The following is a 25,639-nucleotide window of genomic DNA, read 5'->3' as shown; positions in this document are numbered from 1 at the left end:
CATAATTAAATTCATTGAAACAATAATACATAACTGATAAATAATAATTATTATTATTAATCCATTCATTCATTCATTCCCCGCCCATCTGGCTGGGTTTCCCCAGCCACTCTGGGCAGCTCCCAACAGAATAAAAAAAATAAAGCAATAAAACGTCAAACATTAAAAACTTCCCTAAACAGGGCTGCCTTCAGATGTCTTCTAAAAGTCAGATAGTTGTTTATTTCCTTGACATCTGATAGGAGGGCATTCCACAGGGCGGGGGCCACTACCAAGGCGGCCCTCTGCCTGGTTCCCTGCAACTTGGCTTCTTGCAATGAGGGAACCGCCAGAAGGCCCTCGGTACTGGATCTCAGTGTCCGGGCAGAACAATGCGGGTGGAGACGCTCCTTCAGGTATACTGGACCGAGGCCATTTAGGGCTTTAAAGGGCAGCACCAACACTTTGAATTGTACTCGGTAACATTTCTAGCAGACAAGCATTCAAACGCCAAATCTGTAACTTCGCATCTATAACTATTCTAAATGGAACTTGTTAAATTAGCAAGTATTAAAACATGCATGTTACTAAATATCGCCGCCGCCCCCCCCCCGGTAACGCGGATGCATCTGTTGAATCCTGCATTCTATTATTTTAATACATGAAGAGCTCAAGTTTGGACAGCAGTGAGAATGGAAGTGGGTACTTGTTTCCATAGCCGAATCCAAGAATATGTGGTTATATAGCGCCCAGGCATAGGTGTCTGTTAAAGTCTAGCATCTACATAAGAGGTAGCAAACATGGTGCTCTCCAAATATTGCTGGACGACCATTGGCCATGCTAGCTGAAGCTGATGGAGAGAACCATGTTTGCTACCCCTATCTACAGGATTCAGACTGAACGAAGCGTATTTGTAGAGTGAGATGTGTAACAGAAGGGTACAGAATTAAGCAGGAACCCCCATGGACTTTTTGAGGAGCAGATCAAACCCAAGTGTGAAACCCAAGACGTCTCCAAAGACCTCAGCACCAGGAAGTTACCTGAAGGTGTTCCAATTACATGGAATTGCCATCTTAACCTAAGCAGCTGTCCTTGCCACCAAGTATCATTAGGTGGAAATTGGTTCTCAGGGAGGCATCTTGATTCAGTAGTGCTTTCCAATTAAGCAATGCACCATGGTAGTTCATCAGAATTTATAGATCAATGCAGTATATCGGAGCCATGCAGAATAGTGGCTCTACTCCATTTCCTCAGCATAGTCTACAGGTGTTCCTTCCGGCTGCCATGACTAGTCACTCTTCTGACGCTGGTTCCTGAAGCCCATGATCATGGCTGCAAAGGCCACAGGAAGCAGTAATACAGTGCTGACCTTGTGGCATGAAAGCTTGGTGATACAAACAGGCCGTCAAGACTTCCCACATTTCCTTCTTGCTGCTCTTGGAAGGTTAGCACTGGAAAGGAGCACAGAACATGGCAAATCTTTAGACCTTTCTCCTTTTTCTTTGGAAGAATAGAAGAACCATCTTAACAGCTAGTTATTTGGGGGGTGGAGGGGAAGAGAGAATAATAGGGAAAAAATTGAAAATAACTTCTCACCCACTTATACTGGTGAGTACAATACAATGCCAGCTTCTCTAGTGGTGCCCCCCTCCACCTGGTCCTCAGCCTAAATTCCCTGCACCAGAAGATTTATGCCAGGCATGGGCAAACTCGGCCCTCCAGATGTTTTGAGACTACAACTCCCATGACCCCTAGCTAACAGGACCAGTGGTCAGGGATGATGGGAATTGTAGTCTCAAAACATCTGGAGGGCCGAGTCTGCCTATGCCTGTTTTATGCCAGAGTTGGGGAACATGTGGCTCTCCAGATGTTGTACCACAATCCCCATCATCCCTGACCAATGGCCATGCTGATGGGAGCTGCTGTCCAACATCTGAAGGGTCTCAGGTTCTCCATCCCTGATTTAAGCCTGATAATGAGAAGGGCTTTCGGTCTATGCAGGTGCTTGCCAAGTCCTGGGGACTGGGCTGATCCATAATGGGCTGTAATCTTTTTTTTCAAGAAATGGGAAGTAAATATGACCGAAAAGCAGGATAAAAAACGCTTTAAATAAATAGTAGAATGCATGCTGTCACAAAACCGTGCCTCTCTGTGTTGCAACTCAAAAATGTGTTATTATATCCAGCTCAGAAACTTGATTAATGCACCAAATTTAAAATGATTACAGAGGAGTGCAACTGTTCCAAACAGCATCTCATTTCTCAGTGTCAAAAGCCATTTATTTCAGCGTGCCTAACTCGCATTGGATAGAATATGTAATAAAACTGTCATTTCCGAGATGCCAAAGCTAATCTTTCCCTCACCCCCCCCCTCCGCCCTCCAACTCTTAAAATTTGCAATCAGGATCACATTTTGTGACAGAACCGATTTCGAGAACCATTTCCTTAATTCACAGTAAAGTTAAAGGTAAAGGTACCCTTGACCATTAGGTTCAGTCGTGACCAACTCTGGGGTTGCAGCGCTCATCTCACGTTACTGGCCAAGAGAGCCGGCGTACAGCTTCCAGGTCATGTGGCCAGCATGACAAAGCCGCTTCTGGCGAACCAGAGCAGCGCACGTGTAAGAGAGAGGGCTTGCAGAGAGCAGCCCACTCTGCTTACTTCCATCAGATGGGAGAGCAGCAGCAAGTCTGGGAGTTTAAATCAGGAACAGGAAGGGTTAAGACGGGTCCAGGGCTCTGCAGAGTCCTGGTGGCTCAGCTCCAGGCTGGTAGCAGGGAAGCAGGGGAGGAGCTAGCTTCAGCAGGGGCTGGAAAGGAGGTAGACCGGCACCTCAGGAGCCTGGTTTGGGACCACAGAGGACCCATAGAGCAAGGAGGAGGGGCGTTTGGATGCCCAGGCTTAAAAGGGGGGGTCAGAGCCCACGAGACGCCATTGTGGGCTTCTGCCCCATGCAGAGCAGACATGATTTGAGACATCTCACCACTGTATATAGCATGCACAATAAAACTATGAAAATCCAGAGGATGTGTGGAGTGCTTACTCGGGAGTAGCCAACACCCCATCTGTGACAGCAAGCCCACAATCTTTTGATGGCTACCCCGAGGGAAGAGGGCTGCAAATGTAGCAGCCGGCATGAAGTTGGCAGCATCTAAAGCAGAAGAGAGAGATGCCAAGGGAGGATTGGCATGCGTGAGGGGGGTAGCAGAGAGCAAGCTGCAGCCAGCACCCTGCAACTATGGAACGGCTCAAGCACCAGGTAGGCACCCGGGCACAGGGGAAGCCAGGCTTAGTGAACCGAGCAGCTCTGAACACAGCCAAGCCGGAGGAGCGGAGGCTGGACAAGCAGAGAGGACACTCGGGACGGGCCAGCACTTTGTAGGGCGACCCTCAGCACAAGCTGGCTCTAAGGCTGAGAGGCATGGTGGCGTGGAAGTGCAGGAGACTGAGAGGCGAGTCCGGGCAGAGGGGACAGACGGAGGGGAAAGGCAGCGGCCACAAGTTCCCATACAGTCCCAGAGAGGCAGCTGCAGCCCAGCCCAGACCCCTCCAGCCAGATGTGATGCAGAGGGACAAAGCCCGCGCGCGGGTACTTTCAAACGCTGACGCGGGAAAACAGAGGGAAGAGAAAGGCGGGAGATGCCTTTACAATGCACCCAGCCACTGGGTGGAACACTGCCCCCAGAGGAAGGAATGGCGAGAGCAGGCAGGCACAGACACAAGCCTGGATGCCAGATCAGGAGGGGAGGGGCCAGGCAGAGCACCAACAACTGAGCCCTCCTGTAACACCCCACAGCACGACAAAGAGATGGAAGTAAGTCTGCAGCTGCCAAGAGGCCAGACCCAGGAGACAGTCGGGCTTCTCTGCAGGGGCAGCAGCAATGATTTCCTATCGGTGGACTTTGCTAGGCAGAATCAGATTCCCCTTTTCCCAAGGAAGCTTCCCATGAGCGTCTCGGCCATAGACGGCAGGGAATTGCAGGAGGGTGAGGTCACGCAACAGACCCCCTCTCGGAAGATGACAGTGAACAAGCACGCAGAAGTGCTAGCTTTGGACTTAATGGACAATGACCCTGTGGGCAGCCAGCGCCGGGGAGATCTCACCTTTGGAGATGCAGACGGCAAGGAGCACTGCAGGAAAGAAGGAGAATCCTCAGGATCGCACCACATCAGCTCCCCAGGCGGATGGAACGACGCAGAGGCGGGGATGCAGGAAGAGAAACTGAGCCAACTCACCAAAGAGGACACTTTTACCCAGAACATACGGAGGGACTTGAGGGAGGGAGAGGGGGCAGGGGAAGGGCTTGCAGTAAAAGAGGGGTTACTCTTTAGCAATGATGCCCGGTATATGCCCCAGGACTCCCTCAGAGGGAAGATTCTCAGGCAATATCATGACAACCCCACGGAGGGGCATGCAGTACATGTCTTCACGAGGCTCACACCCAGTAAGGCCAGTCTTGGGCGAAACCCCAGAGCCTTCCCAGAGCAGGGGGAGGGGGAGATTGGGGGACCACCTATTGAGGCATGGGGTGAGAGGAGGGAGACAGTACACCAACAACTGGATGGAGACGTGGCAAGGGGCAATGAGGCTTACAAGGAGGGGGCAGACCATCACAGGGGACTGGAGAAGGTCTTCCACGGAGGGGACAGGGTCTGGCTGTGGTCAGAAGGCCTTCCCATGGGGGGAAGGGGGAAGAAGCTGGCACCCAGAAGGCTGGGGCCCTTCAAGGTTCTGACACAGATCAACCCTGTCACCTTCAGGGGGGAAGTACCTACAGCGAGAAAGGTCCATCCCGTGGGTCACAGGTCTTTGCTCTCACACTTCAGGGAAAGCCCAAGGTTCAGAGGACGTGACATACATCCAACACAAGACGCTGACAGGAGGGAGGGGGAGGAAATCACACAAAAGACACTAGACAGAAGGGTGGAGGGAGAAGGCAGCCAAGAGGTTCCAGAAAGAAAGGAAGAGGAGGAGGTCTACAGTGCCACAGCGAGCCCGGGCTCCCCAAGGGGGGAGGGGGGGTTAAAATGTCTGATGGCCAGGCAGGACACTCCTGCTTCCCAAAACGCGGAGGCACCTATGCACACCATGCAAGGGGAGGGCCGCACACTGGAACTGCACGCTCCTTTCTCCCACAGATCCGAACCACCACATGTCAGTAGCACAGGGGACACAGAGGGGGAGGGCGATCCCAGGTGGGGAGCTTGGGAGATGCAGACCCAAGGAGCCCTCCGGGAATCGGAAGCAATTGTCCAGAGGGAGGAGGAGGATGACAACGGAGAGAACTACACGGACCAGCCACCCAGCACCGACTGGGAACAGGATTTTACACACACTACAGCAGAGGAGGAAGACCTGTCAGGCTTCCAGCCCTCTTTACAGACATCAGACCAGGCAACCCAGGCCTCAGAAAAGGGGGAGGGGGGAGCCTGGAGGGGGAGTGGATGTAAGAGAGAGGGCTTGCAGAGAGCAGCCCACTCTGCTTACTTCCATCAGATGGGAGAGCAGCAGCAAGTCTGGGAGTTTAAATCAGGAACAGGAAGGGTTAAGACGGGTCCAGGGCTCTGCAGAGTCCTGGTGGCTCAGCTCCAGGCTGGTAGCAGGGAAGCAGGGGAGGAGCTAGCTTCAGCAGGGGCTGGAAAGGAGGTAGACCGGCACCTCAGGAGCCTGGTTTGGGACCACAGAGGACCCATAGAGCAAGGAGGAGGGGCGTTTGGATGCCCAGGCTTAAAAGGGGGGGTCAGAGCCCACGAGACGCCATTGTGGGCTTCTGCCCCATGCAGAGCAGACATGATTTGAGACATCTCACCACTGTATATAGCATGCACAATAAAACTATGAAAATCCAGAGGATGTGTGGAGTGCTTACTCGGGAGTAGCCAACACCCCATCTGTGACAGCACGGAAACGCCATTTACCTTCCCGCCAAAGCGGTACCTATTTATCTACTTGCACTTTGACGTGCTTTTGAACTGCCAGGAGCAGGGACCGAGCAATGGGAGCTCACCCCGTTGCGGGGATTCGAAGCGCTGACCTTCTGATCGGCAAGCCCGAGGCTCTGTGGTTTAACCCACAGCGCCACCCGCGTTACTCAGAGTAGACCCGTTGATATTAATGAAAATGACTAAATTTGGACCACTAATTTCAACAGGTCTACTCTACTGAGTAAAACTTAGTTGAATACTGCCCTAAAGTTGTATTTTCTAGATACATTTTAGCCTAAACATTAGTAAGCCAACTATTCTGTATATAAAAGCCGTATTCCAAGGAAAGTGGATATGGGATTGCAGCCTTACAGCAAAAACCAAACCCAAGAGCCACCAGATTTGAGCACGTTTGGATGTGGCAGACCAAGGGTTATGCCAGTGTAACTCCCCCCTCTCAATTCAGCCAGGGGCACAGCAGCTCCCTCAATTAGGCTCCATTGATGGGACTTATGCTAGTGTTAAGTCCCCCAAAAGGGCATTCTGGGGCAAGGAACTACAGCTGCTCCAAACCTCTTTCAGCCCAGTTAACTTGACAACTTGGAACTTACTCTGGCAAAAAGTCAAACTAGACTTTGGAATAAGGGGAACTTGCATCAGTTTCCTAGTATACATTCATTTAATAATCAGGAACTGTCTCAGTTCACAGACAGCAAAATGTCCTTGCTGGTGACATTCTTGCTAGCTAGTCAGCGCTGCCAACTATTAGCAATCTTTTATAGATTGCTATCAGAGGACCAGAAAGAACAACCACCAGTTCACTAATTTCCAGTAGCTGATGTGTGGACTTGTAACCTTCCAACCTATTTTATTTTATTTTATTCAAGTACTGCATTTCACATTGTTACGAAATCCGTTGCAAATCATCTTCTACGTGGTTGGTTAATACAGGCACAAATATTTTTTTTGAAATCTCTCCAAATATATAAAACTACATAAACCTAGCATTTATATTAGGGTTCATATTTTGGCCTCACATATTTTTGCAGCAAATCGCATAGTGCTTCTGAACATGAGCTTGTTTAACGATGCCCCCCTTCTGTCTTGGTTTCCTGCTGTGTCCCTTTACATCCATCACCACTGCCTGTTGGCCAGCAGGGCATATCCTTTTGACAGCTACCCACTCTCCTGGTCATGCAGAATTTCATCAGAAAAAAAAAGATGTTAATTATCTGTGGGAATGGCGTGGATTAGAACTTACCGTATTTTCCCGTGTATAAGATGAGGTACCATATTTTCCCGTCTATAAGATGCCCCCATGTATAAGATATCTCCTATTTGGGGGGACTCTGATTTAAGAAAATGGAGGGGAGATGTATCCGTGTGTAAGATCCCCACACACACACACACACACAATTTTTGACATTATTTTAAAGGGAAAAAACCTAGTCTTATGCACGGAAAAATACGATATTTTTCTTTTAAAAATATGTTTAAAATTGGGAGTCGTCTTATACACGGATAGTGCAGAGGGGGGAGGGGCGATTGGTTGCAGCCGCGAGCAGGAGATTGCCTGCGGCTATTGGGCAGTTTGATTGGTGGCCGCAGCAAGGGTTGTTGTCAATTGGCTTCCCCTGAAGCAATTGGGCGGGCGATTGGCGGCTTTTGAGTCATTTGCGATTTTAAGCGTTATTCAGTCGGGTGAGCGACTTTCAGCAATCCCCCCCCCAAAAAAGCTCAGCAACTCTGGGCAATCCTCCCCCCAAAAAGCTCAACAACTGTACAACTCTTGACAATCTCCCTCTATTTTCTTAATTTGGAGTCCCCCCAAACAAGGGGTGTCTTATACATGGGGGCATGTTATACACGGAAAAATACGGTAATCCCTCAATATGTCCTTCCACTCAGAGCTAACAAACTCTCACGCCTATGTTCTTTCCCAAAACATAGCCATATGGTGTTTCACACTTCACTCTCCCTTCCTTGTGCTATCTTGTTGTGGGCGATTGGGGGACAGGGTTGATTTAAATGTATGCATTCAGTTTCATGAACACGCAAGCATGCTCTTTCTGTGTGCAGTCGGATTTGTTTGACCAAAGTGAGTGAGTGACACCTAGTGGTTAAGAATAAAAGTAGCCAAGTAGGTTTAAATATGTACATATGCTCTGTATGCAGAAGATTGTGTTTCCCATTTCCCAGCACCTCCTGTGACAAGTAAAGTCTTCTGCCTGAACCAGCCAAGAAAGTATTGGTCCACATGACTCAAGGGACTGCTTCGGTATAAAGCAGCTTATCATCTTATACAGTGGACGCTCAGGTTGCAAATGTGATCCGTGCGGGAGGCACGTTTGCAACCCGCAGCGCCGCATCTGCGCATACATGGGTCACGATTCGGCGCTTCTGTGCATGCACAAAGCTCAGTGTTTCTGCGCATGCGCGAGTGCTGAAACTCAGAAGTAACCCATTCTGGTACTTCCGGGTTTGGCGCGGTGCGCAACCCAAAAATGCACAACCTGAAGCATCTGTAACCAGAGGTATGACTGTACGGTGAATATCAAGCAAACTTGGCATGGGTCTCCTTCTGTTCTTCCCTAGTCCTTGGGTGGGGGTTTAGGGTACAGTCCTCACCTTTGGGGGGGCAGCTGAGCAACTGCTGCATCCAGAGCCCCACTGCTCATGCCAGTGGCATAGCGGTGTTTGCATTAGCTCCAGGCTGCTCCAGGAAACAGTGCCAGATCAGGCCCCTGAGCTTAACTTGCTAATAACCGGACTGGCTTAGGAACAAGTAGATCCTTGCCAGCTCACGTCAGCACATACCCCGCACACCCCATTTAAGAGGGGTTACACTGGGCATTGTCAGTGCGGGAGGGAGAAATAGAACTGGACTCTGGAGTGTCCCGGAGGAAGACACGAGAGGCAAAAGGTTCCATTGCTTTCCATTCATTCTCTCTCCATTTGGGACACTTGTGTTTTCCTCACCCTTTGTTGTCATGATCTGCTTGCTGCACCTCGACATGGTGGTGCAGAAAAGTGAAAAGGAGGGTGAGAGGGGAAATGCTGCTTATCAGCTAGTAAGCAGGTAAAAGAAGCTAGCTGGAAGAAAAGAAAAGGAGCCAGAGACAGTAAGAAGAGCAGAAGGTGTATGAGGCTACCTATGTATCTCTCCCTAAGTAATCAATTTGCTCAGTTTCCCCCCACTGTCCAGTGAATGTAGTGAAACTGTGCAAAAGAAGACAAAGAAAGAGACATGCACAGATCATTATCCCCAAATTGCAGTCAGAAGGGACTGGGAGAAAGAACCCCCGCAGTGAAGTTCATGCTGAATACTGCAGACCACGGGTCACTATCTGATTGTTTTAATACAACAACCCCAAACTGTTGCTCGAAAGTATGATACTCCTACTGCAGACTGGACTGAATCTGAGAAAGTCGTTTACCAGAACCCTGCACACTTATCCACTGTTGTTTTCCCCCTCCAACTGGGGGAGAAAGCAATTTACTGCTATGCCCCTATTGCAAACTGGAAGAGGGAGGCAGCACTGAGATCAGCTTCAATCACAATGTTATCCACTATTAATATTGGGGGTGAGAGGTGGGGCTGGTGCTTGTTTGGACTCTACGTTTCTATGACTCCTGGTCAAACATCCCCCATACGTCTCGGGTTGAAACAATGGTCGATCTGCTTGAATTATCCCTCAGTCCACCTCCAAGGTGAATCCTGAATTCAGTTGAATGCAGGTGTGTGTCCTGACTGCGTGTACTTTTAAATGTCAAGCTAAAATACACACATTTCCCCACATGAAGTGACAGCAGAGGCTTCTGTCTTTTATATTATCAGAACCAAGCAAAATGCACATATCTAGGACAGACGGCAACGTTTTGTTGCAGAGCCCCACTTATTAGAGGTTTGTGAGGTCTTGCCTTTAGTCCAACCCATCTAGTTCTGTTTGCTGAAAAAACTACAGATTGCTAGAAGTTTGTCCAGAACTCACAATATACTGTTATATCTGTTATAATCAAAGTTTACTTTAAGGTAAACTGTGCTTCAAGTAGAAACCATGTTAGCTGAAGAGAGCTTATGTTAGCTGTTCTGTCACAAGCTGCTCATCTCTCTAGAGCTGGTGAAATTACTGGTTGAGAAACAAGACTTCATTGGCTTCCTAGAATTTTTCAAGTTGCTTCTGGTGGGCTTAATTAGATCTGTCAGAATTTACATGTCAAAGCTACTGCAGAAACACTAAAGAACCCCCACTGACAGTATCAAGTGGTACAATCCAGAATAGGGAAAACTAGGCCATTATATGAATGTATGTCTTCCATTTCCTCCCCTGAAGTTATATAAAAACCCACCAGGTGGCACAAGTCAGACAGTAAATAACATTTAGCTGGTGCTAAAGCTTACAGAGGTCCTACAATAGAGAAACTGTATTTAAAGAAGATCGTGGATATTTGCATATTCCAATTAAGTTTTGACGGTGAAAACTTTCAGAAGTCACAAGGGTTTGTGTTGTACTTTAAAGTCGAATTGTTGTTTTTTTTACTTACTAGTCGCTTACCGGAAAATAAATAAATAAATAATAATAATAATAATACAGTTTAATAAAACAGTTACAGTAACCCTTAAGGGAGAGGGTTTTCTCTGTGGCAGCCCCTAAATTGTGTCACAGTCTCCACAGAGATGTGTCTGGTATATTCATTGTACAACTTTCACCATGTGCTAAATATGCACCTCTTTAACCTGGTCCATGAGAGTTAAGCATTTTGTTTCGTGTAACCTACCCTCTTCTACTGAATGTATGCTGGAACAGATTTAATTGTTTCTGTAATGGTTCTATAACTTTATATTATACTCCCTTCTCTTCCTTTCGCATGGCCAGAAAAAGAAGATTTTTAAAGGGAAGCAGTTACATACGTTATGCGTTTCAATACCCTGAAGACTGTTTGAAAGTTGACTCGTTTCCCTTAACCATAGTTAACATTTAACCAGTTTGATATGAGAAACCATGGTTGGCTGGAAAACAACTGAAAGTTTCCAGTCTCCTCCTCTATGGCTGCACCAGAGCAGGAAAGGGGACTGCACGAGCCCAAGGCTTGCTGCTATTTGGGCATATGGTGCTAAGCTATGGTTTCATACAACATACGAACAGAACATTTAGCAGTAGCTGAACCAGTGGTCAATTCTGGACAAAGGAAGCAAAGGTTGGTATTTACACACCTTTGACAAGCTCCGTACCACTTATTCCAATGGAGTCTTACTGTATTTGATTCAAGTAGCCTCTGTCTTTTTCTGAAGAGTCCAGTAAGCTGCACACCACTGTTTTGGATTCTTCGGCATTGAGTGAGTGGAGTCTGGGTCTATCAATTCTGTCTCTGCGCTACTGTTACATTCTGAGAAGACACGGTCCTTCCCCGACAGGCCATCATCAGCAACGGGAACAGGTGGACCTTTTCCGGAAAAGACATCTTTGGAGCTCTGTCCCGCGGACGTTTCGGATGAACCGACATAATCATGATCAACCATGACGGCACTCTGCCAAACGTAGCTGCTATCTGCAACAGGAAAATACGTTTTGATTCGAAGACAAGTTTCATTTAGGCTAAGGTTACCAGATGTCCCCGTTTCCTGGGGACAGTCCCCGGATTTACAAATCAGTCCACATACAAAATCCATTGAAGTTGAAAAGTGTCCCAGGATTCATTGAAAAAAAATCTGGTAACCTTTTAGGCAGACAAGGCCATTAAATGGCAATGGGGGGGGGGGATGCGAGCCCATTGCATTGGGCACTTCTGAATCCAGGGACAGGAGCAGCAATACAGAGATAGCAGCATGTCACCCTCATATCTGTATCCCATTTTATGGGGCACAGTTCTTGAGACGTTCTCTTTAAGAGTTGAGAGTTGAGATAGACTACAAAAATGGATATGCAGATGCTTCTTAGAGGGCCCCAACTAATAAAGGAAGGGGCTGAAATTGGCCTCCACATTGTGGCAGACCAAAGGATTTTTGGGTTTTTTTAAAGCATTCTCTCCTTCCTCTTTTTTTTTGTCCCGGTACATTTGTAAATACAGTAGGTATATTTGGAGGTACTATAAATTTTACAGTTAAGGCATCTTGAAGTAAAAGCCTTAAATAAATTTTCTAGTGAGAAGCTTCCTTGCTAAACTGGTCAAGAAGCAGTTAACCAATCTACCCTGCATCAATTCCTCCATCACCACCACAAAAAAATAAAAACACCACACACACAACAAAAGCCCAGTCATTTTTTTGTCTTGCAATTTGGATCTTCGAACTGTGTAGCTTGCAGCTGTTGGCTCCTTTCTAAATATCATGCTTGGTGACTCAGTGTCGGTTTAAAGGAAATGAAATTGCTGAGCCCGTCACAAATAGACTGGAGATGGAAATTAAATATTTCAATTATCTTTTCTGAAATAGGACAGAAAGCCAGAATGCTGACTGACGTCATGTAGACGTTCGTTCTCTGAACAAGTAAACAGGATTATTTTGGGAAATGGATTCAGTACAGGTGCTTCAAACAACATTCAAGGGATTCAACAATTCAATATTTTCACTGGCTAGGTAAAGGAGAATGGTCTAAGTTAATGGGGGGAGAAGACAGGGAGTGCTCTTGACATCTCATTTTGCATTTGAGCAATTCATTCAATGATTACAGAAGACGGCGCACAAACATTATATTCACAAAGGTTTAATAATAAATACTGCCATCCTTCTGTAACCCACTACACACATGGATAAACTGCAGCAGAAACATGTACTTCTACAACCTTATTCTGCTTAGATTTTCAGTTCTCTTCTTAGACATATCACTATCTGGACTATATGCCCAGAACAGTTCTCGCAATTACTGTAATTAGCAGTGGTGCATTTCCAAAGCTTCCTTAAGCCTCAGCATCATGTCCATAATTATTATTGTGTGTGTATTTCAACAGGCAAAAGGCCAACATAACTCTGTATAGCTAGAGAAAATGCACCCACACAAAACAAGTTTCGCAGGGCTGGAAAGCCTTAGGCAAGTTTTACACGGCAAGAAAGCTTCCCCATAAATCTCCATATGTGTAAGAAAAAATGGGAAATATTAAAAGATCAAATTGCTTTTAATCGTGGTGGTCTTTTGAGATTCTTCACTTATTATTGCTCTAATTTGGGAAAAGAAAAAGCCAATGGCATAGTTCAACATCAACTATGGTTTAACCTTATGTGTTAACTATGGTTTAATGCATGCTAGTGCACACTAGTCAAAAGTCCCAGCTTCTCCCTTCCCCACTCTGTACAAGGAGCAGCAACCCACTATGGCTGGCTTGTCATGACGTGCAAGTCTGGGCTCAAGGTTTCCTTCCCCTAAACCTTGGCTCCTATTTGTAATTTGGAAGCGAAAACCACAAGTTGGGTTCACACATAACAGGAATAGGCTTGTGGTTTGTGGCTCCTGGCACAGAAAGGGACTTTTGATCAGTGCGCACCAGTTCATTTGCTTTACCTATGGTTTAATGCTATGTGAAAACCAGATAATTGAGTATAACTTTCACCTTGTTCCTGAGATCCTCTTATATATGGCTTAAGATGAGATATTTTGATGGGCCTTTTCAGCCTGGAGCCAGAGGCATCTCTTAATATTGCACAGCCATTATCAGTAACGTAATCTATAATACAAGGGCCAACCCATTCGGACTGGAAGCGACCATCTTTCCACCAATTCTTCTTTTGTCTGAGAACTTCATGTCCAACTTTAAGGAGAAATTGATTAACTTGCTTTGGTTTCTTCCTGACTTGGTTCATGTTCCCACTCTGCTGTTCCACAGGCATTTCCTTCATATTCTAAGTAGAAAATGAACCCATTAGTTAGAACTTTTGTTTTAAGGATGTACTTCAGAGACAGGTGTGTGTGTGTTTTTTTTCAAGTGCATCTGATCTGTGCAAGCCAGACTGAGTCTGCAAGATGTGCGGAAATCAGAAAACAAACATGGGTGGAAACGCCATCCATATGCCTGGCCTAAGTAATATTCATGTGGTTTTCTGTGTGCTCCACTGTATACACATATAAACTCATAATGCAGTTTTCTATTAGCCTCCCTTATTAGAATATAAACTTGACCTGTTGGGTAATTCGGCAAAACCTATGGTTGATTTCTGCTCACTGTATCAACTACTTGTCAGGAATCCTGAATTTAGGTATCATTGGATCTGCACATACCCTTTGCAAGGAGGCCCCAGGTGAACAGGCAATACTGAATCAAAAGATTATGGATCAAAAGGTAGTTGAAACAAAATAAAAAAAATTCCTTCCAGCAGCACCTTAGAGACCAACTAAGTTTGTCATAGATATGAGCTTTCGTGCCTATGACAAACTTAGTTGGTCTCTAAGGTGCTGCTGGAAGGATTTTTTTTTATTTTTTTTTGACTACATCAGACCAACACGGCTACCTACTTGTAACCAAAAGGTAGTTGTTATACATTTAATGACTGTACAAACGGAATTGTAGGTTTTGTGAAACTGTGGGCTATATATGTCTGAAAGGTATGTCTGATATTTATTACTTTTCTAAATGATATCTGGGTCTTGCTTTATTTCTTATATCTAATAAGTTCCTGTCTGTAATTGTCTTTCATAAGAAGGGAATTCTGTGTGATGTCAGACAGCTTCCCTCCCTAGGGAGGGAAGAGCAGGCATCCCCAAACTTTGACCCTCCAGATGTTTTGGACTAAAATTCCCATCTTCCCCGACCACTGGTCCTGTTAGCTAAGGATCATGGGAGTTGTAGGCCAAAACATGTGGAGGGCCGCAGTTTGGGGATGCCTGTCATAGAGGAATAAGCCTTAACAATCTGCACAGTTTGAAGATTTGAATGAGCTTTATTCAGACACATTTATGCATGATTTAGGGTGTATTTTTAACCTTTATTTCTAGCTCAAACAGCTGGAAATAATAGTGAAAGACATTTGTTAAATGTGCTGAATTAAAATCATTCACACATTTTCTTTCTCTGAATTACTGTATTCACTGAACATTGAATATTTTTTCCTGAGAAAGGGAGGGGGCAGATTTACCTGGCAACTTGAAATTGTCCTTTCCTGTACTGCTTTCTCTGCTTGTCTAATAGCAGCTAAGATTCTCACAAACAGGCAGTCACTCTCTCCTTCTTGAATCACACTTAATGTTGAAGGTATATAAGGATTTCGTTTAAACATTTGGAAATAGGGCGTGTTGTTGCTAGTTTCCTATTTTTAAAAAAGGAAGGAAGAAAAAGGAAATGTGGTTAAATTTAAGACTGTGCTACTAAAGAACATTCAGCCCAAATTCACACAAAAGGTACAAATGTTCTCCATACGTACTGAATCAATCAAGTTAAATGCATATGAAATAGCTTGCAAATGGTCATCCCAGTCTTTGGTGTGCTCCGTGCAGTATTTGAGAAGGAAAGATCTGATTGTCTTGACAGCTTCATTTTCATGATCAGCTTGAGGGTATGGCATTATTAATTGCTTTGTCCCAAAGTGTTCAAACAGCTCCCTGTTGATCTTTAAGAATAAGACAAATCATTTTAAACCTCCACATTGTTTTTATTTCACTTGGTAACTGAAAACTGTGATTTGAAATAGTGGAACAGTTACACTGCAAAGGTACTGAAATGTTTTAAGCTTAATTTCTCTTTGAGATACAAAATTGCAATTTGTTCAAATTTAGACATTTAACATACATGTACTGAATAATAAGCTTACCACAGCACTCTTAAATTCATTTCTCCCCTCAACTGGAAGTTACCTGATGAACAAACTCTTCTTCCTGATCTATAGTTATTTTCTGAGGTGGTCCATAACAGAACGATGTGCTGACAACTGCCTTAGCCACTTCAGCTGCTGAAAGGTCAGGCAGGGGCAAAACCACAACCCACTTAGTGAAGACATCTGTTAGGAGGATGACATACACATTGTTCCGGCTGGTGGCATGAAAAGGTCCCATTAGCTCTAGAGTAACTACAGTCCACGGGTCTTCTGCCTTAATAGAATGGAATTTAGACGCTACAGCAGCTGTATTCTTTGCTACCTGGCAATGCTCGCAATCGTACACCTGGGAGAAAAGTCATTAAAAAGTGGGGTTAATAGTCTATCGATTTGCATTAATAATGTTTTTGTAATAAGTTATTCAAGTATCTCCTATTATTCTAACAATAGGTTTAAGACGGAATAACCATGCTACATTGCCTTGGGTTGAAACACTCATAAAACATGTTTTGATACTTAAAACTACAAATACCATAACAGATCCCCATCTACTCAGATACAAAAGGAAAGCAGGCAACTCAACTTGCAATTTATTGTAGTGCATTGCTCTATTCACGCTGCCAGTTTTGTAGTCTGGGCGTGCTCCTGGATCAATCTGTTGCTAGAAGCCTAGGTGACTTCAGTGGCTACTAGCACTTTTACTTGTTTCAGCTGATTAAACAGCTATGGTAGTTTCTGAACCACTATAGCATTATCAGTGTCGAAATACACTGAGAATCTCCACATATGATCACTGCAATATGCTCTATGTGAGGCTGTCCCTGAAGCTGGTCCAGAACCTGCAGCTAGTGCAAAACTCAGCAGCTCAACTGCTCACTGGCACAAAGCATCATCATCAGATTACGCTGCTGCTGAAAGAATTTCACTGGCTGCCAATCAGCTAAGTTCAAGATTCTGGGACTGGCATCCTGATCCCTATAAAGCATGATGAGCGCCGCAACCCCAGCGTCGGACACGACTGGACCTGATGGTCAGGGGCCCCTTTACCTTTTCTAGAATATCCAAAGATCCTCTCGCCCCTTATCACTGTACTCTACTGGTTGCAGCCTCCTGCGGAGCCTTTCTCACCAGGAAGTCCATTCTGTATGTTGGAATTGTAACTTCAGAGTGGAAGCACCTACCCTTCGGAACTCACTCCCACATTCCCTATTATCTTTTTGGTGTCCACCGAAGGCCTTCCTTTTCCAAACAGCTTTCCTAAGTGGAGATTTTTAACCCAGTCTGCAAATGTTGCAGACTTGGATTTGGTTTTAAATATGTGCTTACAGTCATACCCCGGTTTAAGTACACCTCGGTTTGAGTATTTTCAGTTTAAGTACTCTGTGGACCTGTCTGGAATGGATTAATCCACTTTCCATTACTTTCAATGGGAAAGTTCGCTTCAGGTTAAGTACGGACTTCCGGAACCAATTACACTCATACTTCGGGTTAAGCACGCTTCAGGTCGAGTACTCCACGGACCCGTCTGGAACAGATTAATCCACTTTCCATTACTTTCAATGGGAAAGTTCACTTCAGGTTAAGTACGCTTCAGGTTAAGTACAGACTTCCAGAACCAATTGTGTTTATAAATTGAGGTACCACTGTACTGTTAAATCACTTTGAGAATCTTTGTGGGAAGTGATTCGTATATGAAACAAATGACAGGGTACCAACTTTCTACAATGTTTGGTGTTGCAGCCAATAGGTATTACATGAATACACATTTAACAGCATTGGCAGTATTATCTCAAAATGCAACACAAGCATCTGTTGATTAGATAACAGTCCAAGGGTGGAACTTTCTATTGCTGTTCATATTCTGCTGTCTTATGAAGATCTGGAATAAGTAAAGCCACATGAAATAAATTAAGAATACCCCAGAACCACACATTCCAACCTTTTCTTGCTAATGCAGTCACTTTTAGGATCAGGTCTTTCTCTGCATCTTGAACCACCAGTTTTAAGTAGAACAAACTGAGAAAAATCAGTTCAAACTATTATGAGTGCCATAAAGGTAAAGGACCCCTGGATGGTTAAGTCCAGTCAAAGGCAACTATGGGATTGCGGTGCTCATCTTGCTTTCAGGCCAAGGGAGCCAGCGTTTGTCCACAGTCAGTCATGTGGCCAGCATGACTAAACTGTTTCTGGTGCAACGGAACACTGTGACGAGTGCAGAGCGCATGGAAATGCCATTTACCTTCCTGCCACAGCAGTACCTATTTATCTACTTGCACTGGCGTGCTTTCAAAATGCTAGGTTGGCGGGAGCTGGGACAGATCAACGGGAGCTCACCCCGTTGCGGGGATTCAAACCGTCAGCCTTCTGATCAGCAAATCCAAGAGGCTCAGTGCCATATCATGCGAGGACTTTAAAGAATGATCAAGAGTTCATACACACACACACACAAACACAGTGTGACCCATACCCACTGTTTTACATCGCTGGTTACTGATGTCCAATAATATTGAGATTCCACCAGGGTCAGTGTCCTTGATATGCCATGATGTGCACCTGCATGGTTTTCATGGCACTTTGCTAACACTTTCCTTTTCTCTTCATCAGAAAGAATCACCAGGCGCATTTGCCGCTTGTCTTTTCCCACATAGAACAGCTTGTTATCTAAAATAAAGCATTCAAATAAATTTTGTAATTTCTTACCATTTATTGTATATTGGTTCAAATTTTATTCATAACTACTTCTTAGCACACCTGCTCAAAACAGACAGTTCTATTCTGAAAGGGAGATGTAATGTTCGGCTTGGTGGTTAATGTGGTCAGCAAGATTATTTTTCAGGGATTTTGCATGGGTAATTTTTTAAAGAAAATATCAGCTTTTGTTTGCAGAGAATACAAATGTATGGCTAACATGACAGGGAATTGTATTTCAAAATAGGCAGGCATGGGCTACCATTTATTTTATTTGCTAAATTTATATCCCCCACTTTCAACCCTATTGTGTTCCCAGGGCAGCTTAAAAGAAGAATAAAGTACTATACCATTAATAAAATAAAGACAAAATAGATGAAGCAATGGCAAATGGAAGTGCATCAAATCCAGCACCAGAAATTGAAAAGGAACACAGCAGAAATAAAAACTGTCCTTGATAACTTAAAAAGTTCAAATGGCTAAGGAAATGAAAAGGCTGTTGCTGAAGTGTCAGCAAAGCAGGCACCAAGCAAGTTTCCCTGGAGATTTCCAAGGTATTGCCAAACTGGAACACCCTCCGTTCCTCAGAAGACATGGGTGGGGAACATGCAGCCCTCCAGATTTTATTCTTGGTAACACCAGACTCGCCACCCAAAATTTCAAATTATACATGAAGAATGGCATAAACATACGTAAATATGTAATATTCCTAATTTATATAATCTTGTGTACAGTATTTAGATTTCTTAGAAGAAAATCATGTGCATTATGTTCTTTTTATGTATGATGATGCAAATCCCATTTTACATTTGATAAGCAACAACCCAGCCCAATATTGTTTGGTCTCAGCCTTCATGGATATAAAGCCACCGCACAAAGCACACTGAACTGCCAAGACCATAATATTATCATTACCTCTGAAAACAAATTTTTTAGCTGCTCTTCTTATTCCGCTCCTTTCACTTGCTAATGTTGTGGGGTGGTATCCACCCGTTTGTTTGTAGTAAGAGATCTGTTTCAGATGAAGTCCACCATTTTTGCCATTACGGACCATTGCTGTTTAAAGAGAAATAAATAGTCACTTGCCTGTTCATCTTTGGGTTGTTGTTTTTTAAGCCTCTAAGCAACTAGAAAGTGGGGGGGGGGTGAGTGAATAGTTAATTTTATTGTTCTTGGTTGGGTTCCCCACTTATCAAGGTTTCTCTACTTGCAAACCCTTCAACTTCCTGTATACAAATTAACAGGATATTAATAGAATAGATCTTACTCCAATAATTATAAAGAACCTTTGAAAATACCTTAGGGAAGGGTTCGTGACTAAAATGAAGAATACAGTGGTACCTCGGTTTATGAACACAATTGGTTCCGGAAGTCTGTTCATAAACTGAAGCGTTCATAAACTGAAGCGAACTTTCCCATTGAAAGTAATGGAAAGTGGATTAATCCGTTCCAGATGGGTCCGTGGTGTTCGTAAACCGAAGCGTTCATAAACTGAAGCAAACTTTCCCATTGAAAATAATGGAAAGTGGATTAATCCGTTCCAGATGGGTCCGCGGAGTACTTAAACTGAAGCGTTCATAAACTGAAGCATGGGTGTAATTGGTTCCGGAAGTCTGTTCATAAACTGAAGCGTTCATAAACTGAAGCAAACTTTCCCATTGAAAGTAATGGAAAATGAATTAATCCGTTCCAGATGGGTCCGCGGCGTTCGTAAACCGAAAATTCATAAACCGAGGTGTTCATAAACCGAGGTTCTACTGTATATATATATAATGCAAACTACAACTATGTTATGTGGCCTAGAATCAATATCAGTGGCTAAGAAGCAGATTTTAAATAGACTCAATTTCCTGTACCTGCCCCATTTCCGATGCTTCTTTGGGGTTTACTTGAAAGGTGATAATTGGTCAATTTTAATTCTGCTTTTCTCTTATTTTCTGTTTCACACATCCTATTTCTACAGTAATAGCACTTCACACACTATTTGAAATATACATACTACACGCATCACATTTTACATGAAACATATTAAATCTCACTTTATAATCCAGTTTGTTAATTTATGTTTTAGCTCTTAGCATAACATAGGTTTTTTTAAAAAGACAGCAATGAGGGAACAGCTGCAGCACTATTAATAAATAATGGGAGAGAACTTATATGAGCTAAAAATGAGCCTATTTCAATTGGACAGGAAAAGAAAACACTAAATTCAGCAACAGCTACCGTGTTTCCCCTTTTTTAAGACACCGTCTTATAACTTTTTTTCCTCAAAAAAACACACGGTGTCTTATTTTCAGGGGATGTCTTAATTTTTTAATTATGTTTTTATGGTACCTTAAGGCCTCCTTGGCCGGGCCGGGCCGAGGGCTCGGGGTGCTGCTGGGTGCTCTGCATGGTGCTGCTGGGCGCTCTGCGCAGCAGCAGCAGGTTCCAGGCACCGAGGTGACAGGTCGCTGGCTCTTTGCTCTGCCCAGCGCTGCCGGGCGCTCGGCGCTGCGGAGCGCTCCGCTCTGCAGCCGCCGATTCTGACGGCGGGGCGGCAGACCACCTCGGCTGGGGCAGGAAGAGGCCAGGCTGTTGGCTCGGCGCTCCGCCCGCTGCAGGACGCTCCGAGCGCTCGGCGCTGCGGAGCGCTCCGCCCTGCAGCCGCCAGTTCCAATGGCGGGGCGGCAGGTCTCCTCGGCCGGGCCAGGAAGAGGCCAGGCCGCTGGCTCGGCGCTCCGCCAGCTGCAGGGCGCTCCGCGCACTCGGCGCTGCGGGGCGCTCCGCTCTGCAGCCGCCGATTCTGACGGCGGGGCGGCAGACCACCTCGGCTGGGGCAGGAAGAGGCCAGGCTGTTGGCTCGGCGCTCCGCCCGCTGCAGGACGCTCCGAGCGCTCAGCGCTGCGGAGCGCTCCGCCCTGCAGCCGCCAGTTCCAATGGCGGGGCGGCAGGTCTCCTCGGCCGGGCCAGGAAGAGGCCAGGCCGCTGGCTCGGCGCTCCGCCAGCTGCAGGGCGCTCCGCGCACTCGGCGCTGCGGAGCGCTCCGCTCTGCAGCCGCCAATTCTGACGGCGGGGCGGCAGACCACCTCGGCTGGGGCAGGAAGAGGCCAGGCTGTTGGCTCGGCGCTCCGCCCGCTGCAAGGCTCTCCGAGCGCTCGGCGCTGCGGAGCGCTCCGCCCTGCAGCCGCCGATTCCGGCGGCGGGGCTGCAGGCCTCCTCAGCTGGGCAAAAAAAGAGAAAGAGGCTAGGCCGCTGGCTCGGTGCTCCGCTCTGCAGCCGCGGCAGGCCAATCCTATGCGGAGCGAACCTTTATCTGCCCGCGCTTCAGCATGCGGGACCCGGGAGACGCTGCAGCGGGGAGAAACTAACTAAAACAACAACAGGGGGACGAAGAGCGTGCGGGGTGGCAGCAGTAGCGGAGGTGGCGATAGCGAGGCTGGCCACCCTCAGGAGCTCTATCCAGGGCCGTCTTAGGTATGGCTTATTTTCGGGGTGTGGCTTATATTTCTCAAATGCTTGAAAATCCTGCTACGTCTTATATTATGACTACGTCTTAAAAAGGGGGAAACACGGTACCATATGAGGGCTAAGAAAAGGTTCATTAATAGATCTATAACAAGCAATTAGGTACACAATTGCTCGTGAGAACATGAAAGGCGCAGAACAAAATATGGCTGGAAGTATCAAATCACGCACGGTGGGTGGTGGGTAGGGTGGAGGGATATAGGAACACAGGAATACAAGAAAATATTTGCAACTTGAAAAAATTGTCATGTTTTGCTTTTGTTTCTGTTTGACGTTCTGCTATTAATTGGTATTATTTTGTTTAGTTTTACTTTCCTTGTTTGAACATATAATGTACAGATTATGTTGAATTTTTTATGATTATAATTTTTTATGATTTACTATTATTTATTTTTTCTTTCTTTTTTCTTTTTCTTTTTTTTCTTTTTTTCTCTTTTCTGTTCATTTTCTTCTTTCTGTTTATGCTTTTTGTGATGTTTTGATTTGTAATGTTGAAACATAAAAATAAGTTATTTAAAAAAAAACTAAATTCAGCAACAGCTGCTTTATATGGGAAAGCAACTATAATCAAAGCAAATCCATCAATAGCACTTTACATAACTGCAGCCTTCAACCTACCCTCCCAAATGGCAGACTTTTAAACTACCCTGTGCACACCGGTATACCTGTATATTCAACAGTTCAATCAGCTGAATTCAAAGGCTTATTGTTATGACTGAAACTGCAGCTTAAGGCTGCAAACCAGTATATCTAAAACTCAGGGTCAAATCAGACAGGATGGTGGATATCTGTAACTGAGTACAGTAGCCTGTCTTTTAATTGTGGGAGGAAGATAGTATCACCTTTGCTTTGGACACGCACTGCTGCAGACATCAGAAACCTACTTCACCATGTTCTGGATATAAGGTATTTTGAAATACAAATTACTAGTGTGGAAAGATTGTCTTCTCTCTGAGGTGTGGCTCTATACTGCCAGGATCAGGCTGCTATCAGTCTGGTAGAGATGTCCAAGTATGGTCAATGGTCGGAGACAATGGGAGCTCAAATTTATCAAGACACAGGTCCCCCATCCCTGGTCTAAGTAATGGAGTGTCTTTGTAAAGTAGCTGGGACAGGGAAATAGGGATGAAGATGGAACTTTTTCAGGAAAAGGATGCTTTATTGATGAAGTAAAATAAAATGAAATTTGCAAATATGGAAGGAAGAGTTAGAGAACCATGGTTAGATAAAGAGAGAGATGAAGCAGTGAACCAAGAGCAGCTGCCTGGTAATTGGGGGGGGGGGAGAGAGAGAGAGAGAGAGAGAGAGAGAGAGAGAGAGAGAGAGAGAGAGAGAGAGAGAGAGTGGTGGAAGATGTGACATTCAGAAAGCGAAGAAATCAGAGGAATGAAAGAAAAGTTATTGAAAGCTTAAAGTTTTCAGGGTTTTTTCCAGTTTATCTAAAATCTGACACCCAAACCAGAGTTTCCAGGAGCAGATTGAGCAACAGCTACCTGCCAGATCACCTCCCACAAATGCACAAAAATACAAAGTTACAATCTTCAAGGCACAGAGAAAATGCTATGTGGCCGACAGAATTGTCACAAACAAGCTGTGAAAACGTAGGGAATTCCATTTTAGGAATTACTAGGAAAGGGGTTAAAAGAAAACCTGCCAGTTTTGTAATGCCTTTACACTAATGTAAAGTGTGCAGGAAAGGATACTGCAGTGCTGGAAAAGGTGCAAAAAGAAAGAAAGAAGAGCAGCAGAAATTATCAAGGAACTGGAATAACTTCCCTGTGAAGAAAGGTTGCATTTGGAACTTTTTAGTTTAGGGGGAAAGCTGAAAAATTATGCATGGTGTGGATATACAGATGTTTTTCTCCGTCTCTCATATTAGAACCTGGGATCAATCAATGAAGGTGAACGACATAAGATTTTTAAAAAAGTACTTCTTCATGCAACACATTGATTAAACTATTCTCTACCACAAGATGTGGTGATGACCTCCAATGTACACTGCTTTAAAAGGGGATTAGGCTTATTCTCCATGAATTGTCTTTTAATAGCTACAAGTTGTGATGGCTATGTACTATTTGTAGGCTCAGAGGCAGCACGAGACTGAATATTGGTCAGTGGTGAATAAAAGCAGGAAAATATTATTGTGCTTATGTCCTGCTTGAAGGCTTCCTATAAGCATGTTGTTGGCTGCTGTGGGAAGCAGAATACTGGATGAGGTGCACCTTTGATTCAGTAAGGTTCGTCATGTTCTCAAGTGTGCATGTAATTTCAGCTCAAGTGTGCTGTGATTTATACATAAACATACCCCAATATTTCAATTCAACTAAATTTGGCTGTCAGAGGCTTTGTAATACTGATAGACCACAGCAAAATAATATGGCGCGTTTTTTTGTTTTGTTTTTAAATAAAACACCCTAAATTGTTGGTCCATAGGGCTATCATCTGAAAGCACAAGATGCAGCCACTCAGTCGAAATTAATTAGCTGGATTGCAGACGTAATAGTAAGGGGAAGTCCCAAGAGGTGAACGGAAAGGGAGATGGATTTTTTTCTTTTTCTGATAAAAAAAAGGCAGGCAAAAAATCCTGAAGTATGATCATCTGGGGAAGGGGCACAGCAATGGGAAGAAAAGATTTCCAGCATCGAAAATATTTCCAATTCCAATCTCTGCCCCTAATTATCCTTAAAATATCTTAGTTTGTCCATCAGCACTATGGAAGAAACTATATTAGACAGTCCATTTCTCCACCCTGCTACAGCAGGGAAATCCTAAAAACTCAAAATCGACCATGGGGAAAGCAAAATATATTTTCCCATATATTTTCCAACTCCTATCTTAGTTTGCTCTGGACAGGTTGCAACACGATGCAACCGAAGTAGTATTAAAAGAAAAGAAGAAGAAACAATCCAGGCTGCTATCCTCCCAGATGAGCAGCTATCCCTTTTACCACCCGAATTACAGAGTGTCAGGGCGTTAAGGAGAAAAATACAACCACCAGCAGCAACCAGGAAATCCGGTCCACGGATAAAAGAAACTGTCAAGGCAGAAGCATTCTGGCCTCTTCCTGCTATTCCTTCGCCCGGGTCCCCTTCTCAGCGCATGCGTATAGCACCTCCCACGGCCTCACCGGTACTACCAAGCCACTGTTCGCTGGGAACCAACGCCTCCCCGTCACCACCGCTGCCGCCGCGCCTTTTTTTTTTCTCCCAGTGAAATTGTTCCCGCCCAACGGGAGAGCTAGAGCTTCTCTCCTTTTGCGGCGCAAAAGGAGGCACCGGATCAATTGGAGACTTATGTGGCGCTCACGGAAGTGACGACAGAGGAAGGGAGACAAGCGTGCGGGAATCATAGAGATAGGAAAACGGAGTACTACATCCGCCTAACTTTTTGTTCTACTGTGTACTAGGAATGTCTAGTTTATGTTGATGAGAAAGAGGTGGAAAAGCAGCGCGTTGGCATGAAAACGTAGAAGCGAGCCGTCTGCATCGAGCTGAGCGCTGGGCGGGTTCTGACGGCGATGTGGGAACTTTAACTAGAAATAAGATTCCTGCAACCTGAGGTGTGTTTTTGTATGGGGTTGTTGTTGTTGTTGTTGTTGTTGTTATTACTTTTCTAGAAATTCAGAATAGCTCCACAACGGATAGTGACGGGGGCAGGGTGAGGAGGCAAAGGAACAAGTCCACTGCAGCCTTTCAACGAGCTGCTTAGGAGCCCTGATATACAAAATGTTGGCAACAATACAGTATATACTTCGAAGGACACATTAACACTTAGCTACATTTCAGAGTTGTTATGAAGTGCC

At 45.0% G+C, this 25,639-nt stretch overlaps 2 protein-coding genes across 32 annotated transcripts in view; one reads left to right on the top strand and one right to left on the bottom strand.

Annotated features, from left to right (window-relative positions):
- Positions 1-952: 952 nt before the first annotated feature.
- Positions 953-25,155, bottom strand: GIN1 (gypsy retrotransposon integrase 1). 4 transcript variants are annotated; one of them, XR_004691588.3, is made up of 9 exons: positions 24,965-25,155; positions 19,246-19,386; positions 18,110-18,303; positions 15,683-15,988; positions 15,253-15,438; positions 14,968-15,138; positions 13,449-13,737; positions 11,119-11,453; positions 953-1,430 (listed from the first exon to the last, which is right to left on the bottom strand). XR_004691588.3 is itself a non-coding variant. In XM_035100231.3 (8 exons), exons 2-8 carry the CDS (start codon positions 19,382-19,384, stop codon positions 11,170-11,172), a joined length of 1,569 nt encoding a protein of 522 aa, XP_034956122.1. In that variant the 5' UTR covers positions 19,385-19,386; positions 24,965-25,155; the 3' UTR covers positions 10,488-11,169. The 4 variants fall into 4 exon arrangements, 3 of the variants coding, with proteins under 3 accessions (XP_034956122.1, XP_088508973.1, XP_088508972.1); XM_035100231.3 differs by lacking the exon at positions 953-1,430 and having other exon boundaries at positions 10,488-11,453; XM_088652847.1 differs by lacking the exons at positions 953-1,430; positions 24,965-25,155 and adding an exon at positions 24,830-24,927 and having other exon boundaries at positions 10,488-11,453.
- PPIP5K2 (diphosphoinositol pentakisphosphate kinase 2) overlaps positions 25,156-25,639 on the top strand; it is a 57,759-nt gene continuing 57,275 nt past the window's right edge. For 25 of the 28 annotated variants that reach the window (XR_015946060.1, XR_015946059.1, XR_015946058.1 and 22 more), the window contains exon 1: positions 25,156-25,396. The gene's annotated coding sequence lies outside the window, so the exon portion shown is untranslated. The remainder of the gene's footprint in view (positions 25,397-25,639) is intronic. The other 3 variants (XM_088652835.1, XM_035100205.3, XM_035100202.3) reach the window with 2 other exon arrangements.

This window comes from Zootoca vivipara, chromosome 10 (genome assembly GCF_965207765.1).
Source record: "Zootoca vivipara chromosome 10, rZooViv2.hap1.1, whole genome shotgun sequence".
NCBI classification, from domain to species: Eukaryota; Metazoa; Chordata; class Lepidosauria; order Squamata; family Lacertidae; genus Zootoca; species Zootoca vivipara.
The sequence above is the reverse complement of the archived record's forward strand: the minus strand, read 5'-3'. Positions and strand labels throughout refer to the sequence as shown.

Bases quoted from the DNA above. Each gene is read 5' to 3' on its own strand.
- GIN1 (XM_035100231.3), bottom strand. From the start codon at position 19,384: ATGGTCCGTAATGGCAAAAATGGTGGACTTCATCTGAAACAGATCTCT. The intron at 18,304-19,245 runs GTAATGATAATA...GCTTTATTTTAG, and splicing joins TAAAAAATTTGTTTTCAGAG to ATAACAAGCTGTTCTATGTG. The intron at 15,139-15,252 runs GTACGTATGGAG...TTTTAAAAATAG, and splicing joins CATTTAACTTGATTGATTCA to GAAACTAGCAACAACACGCC.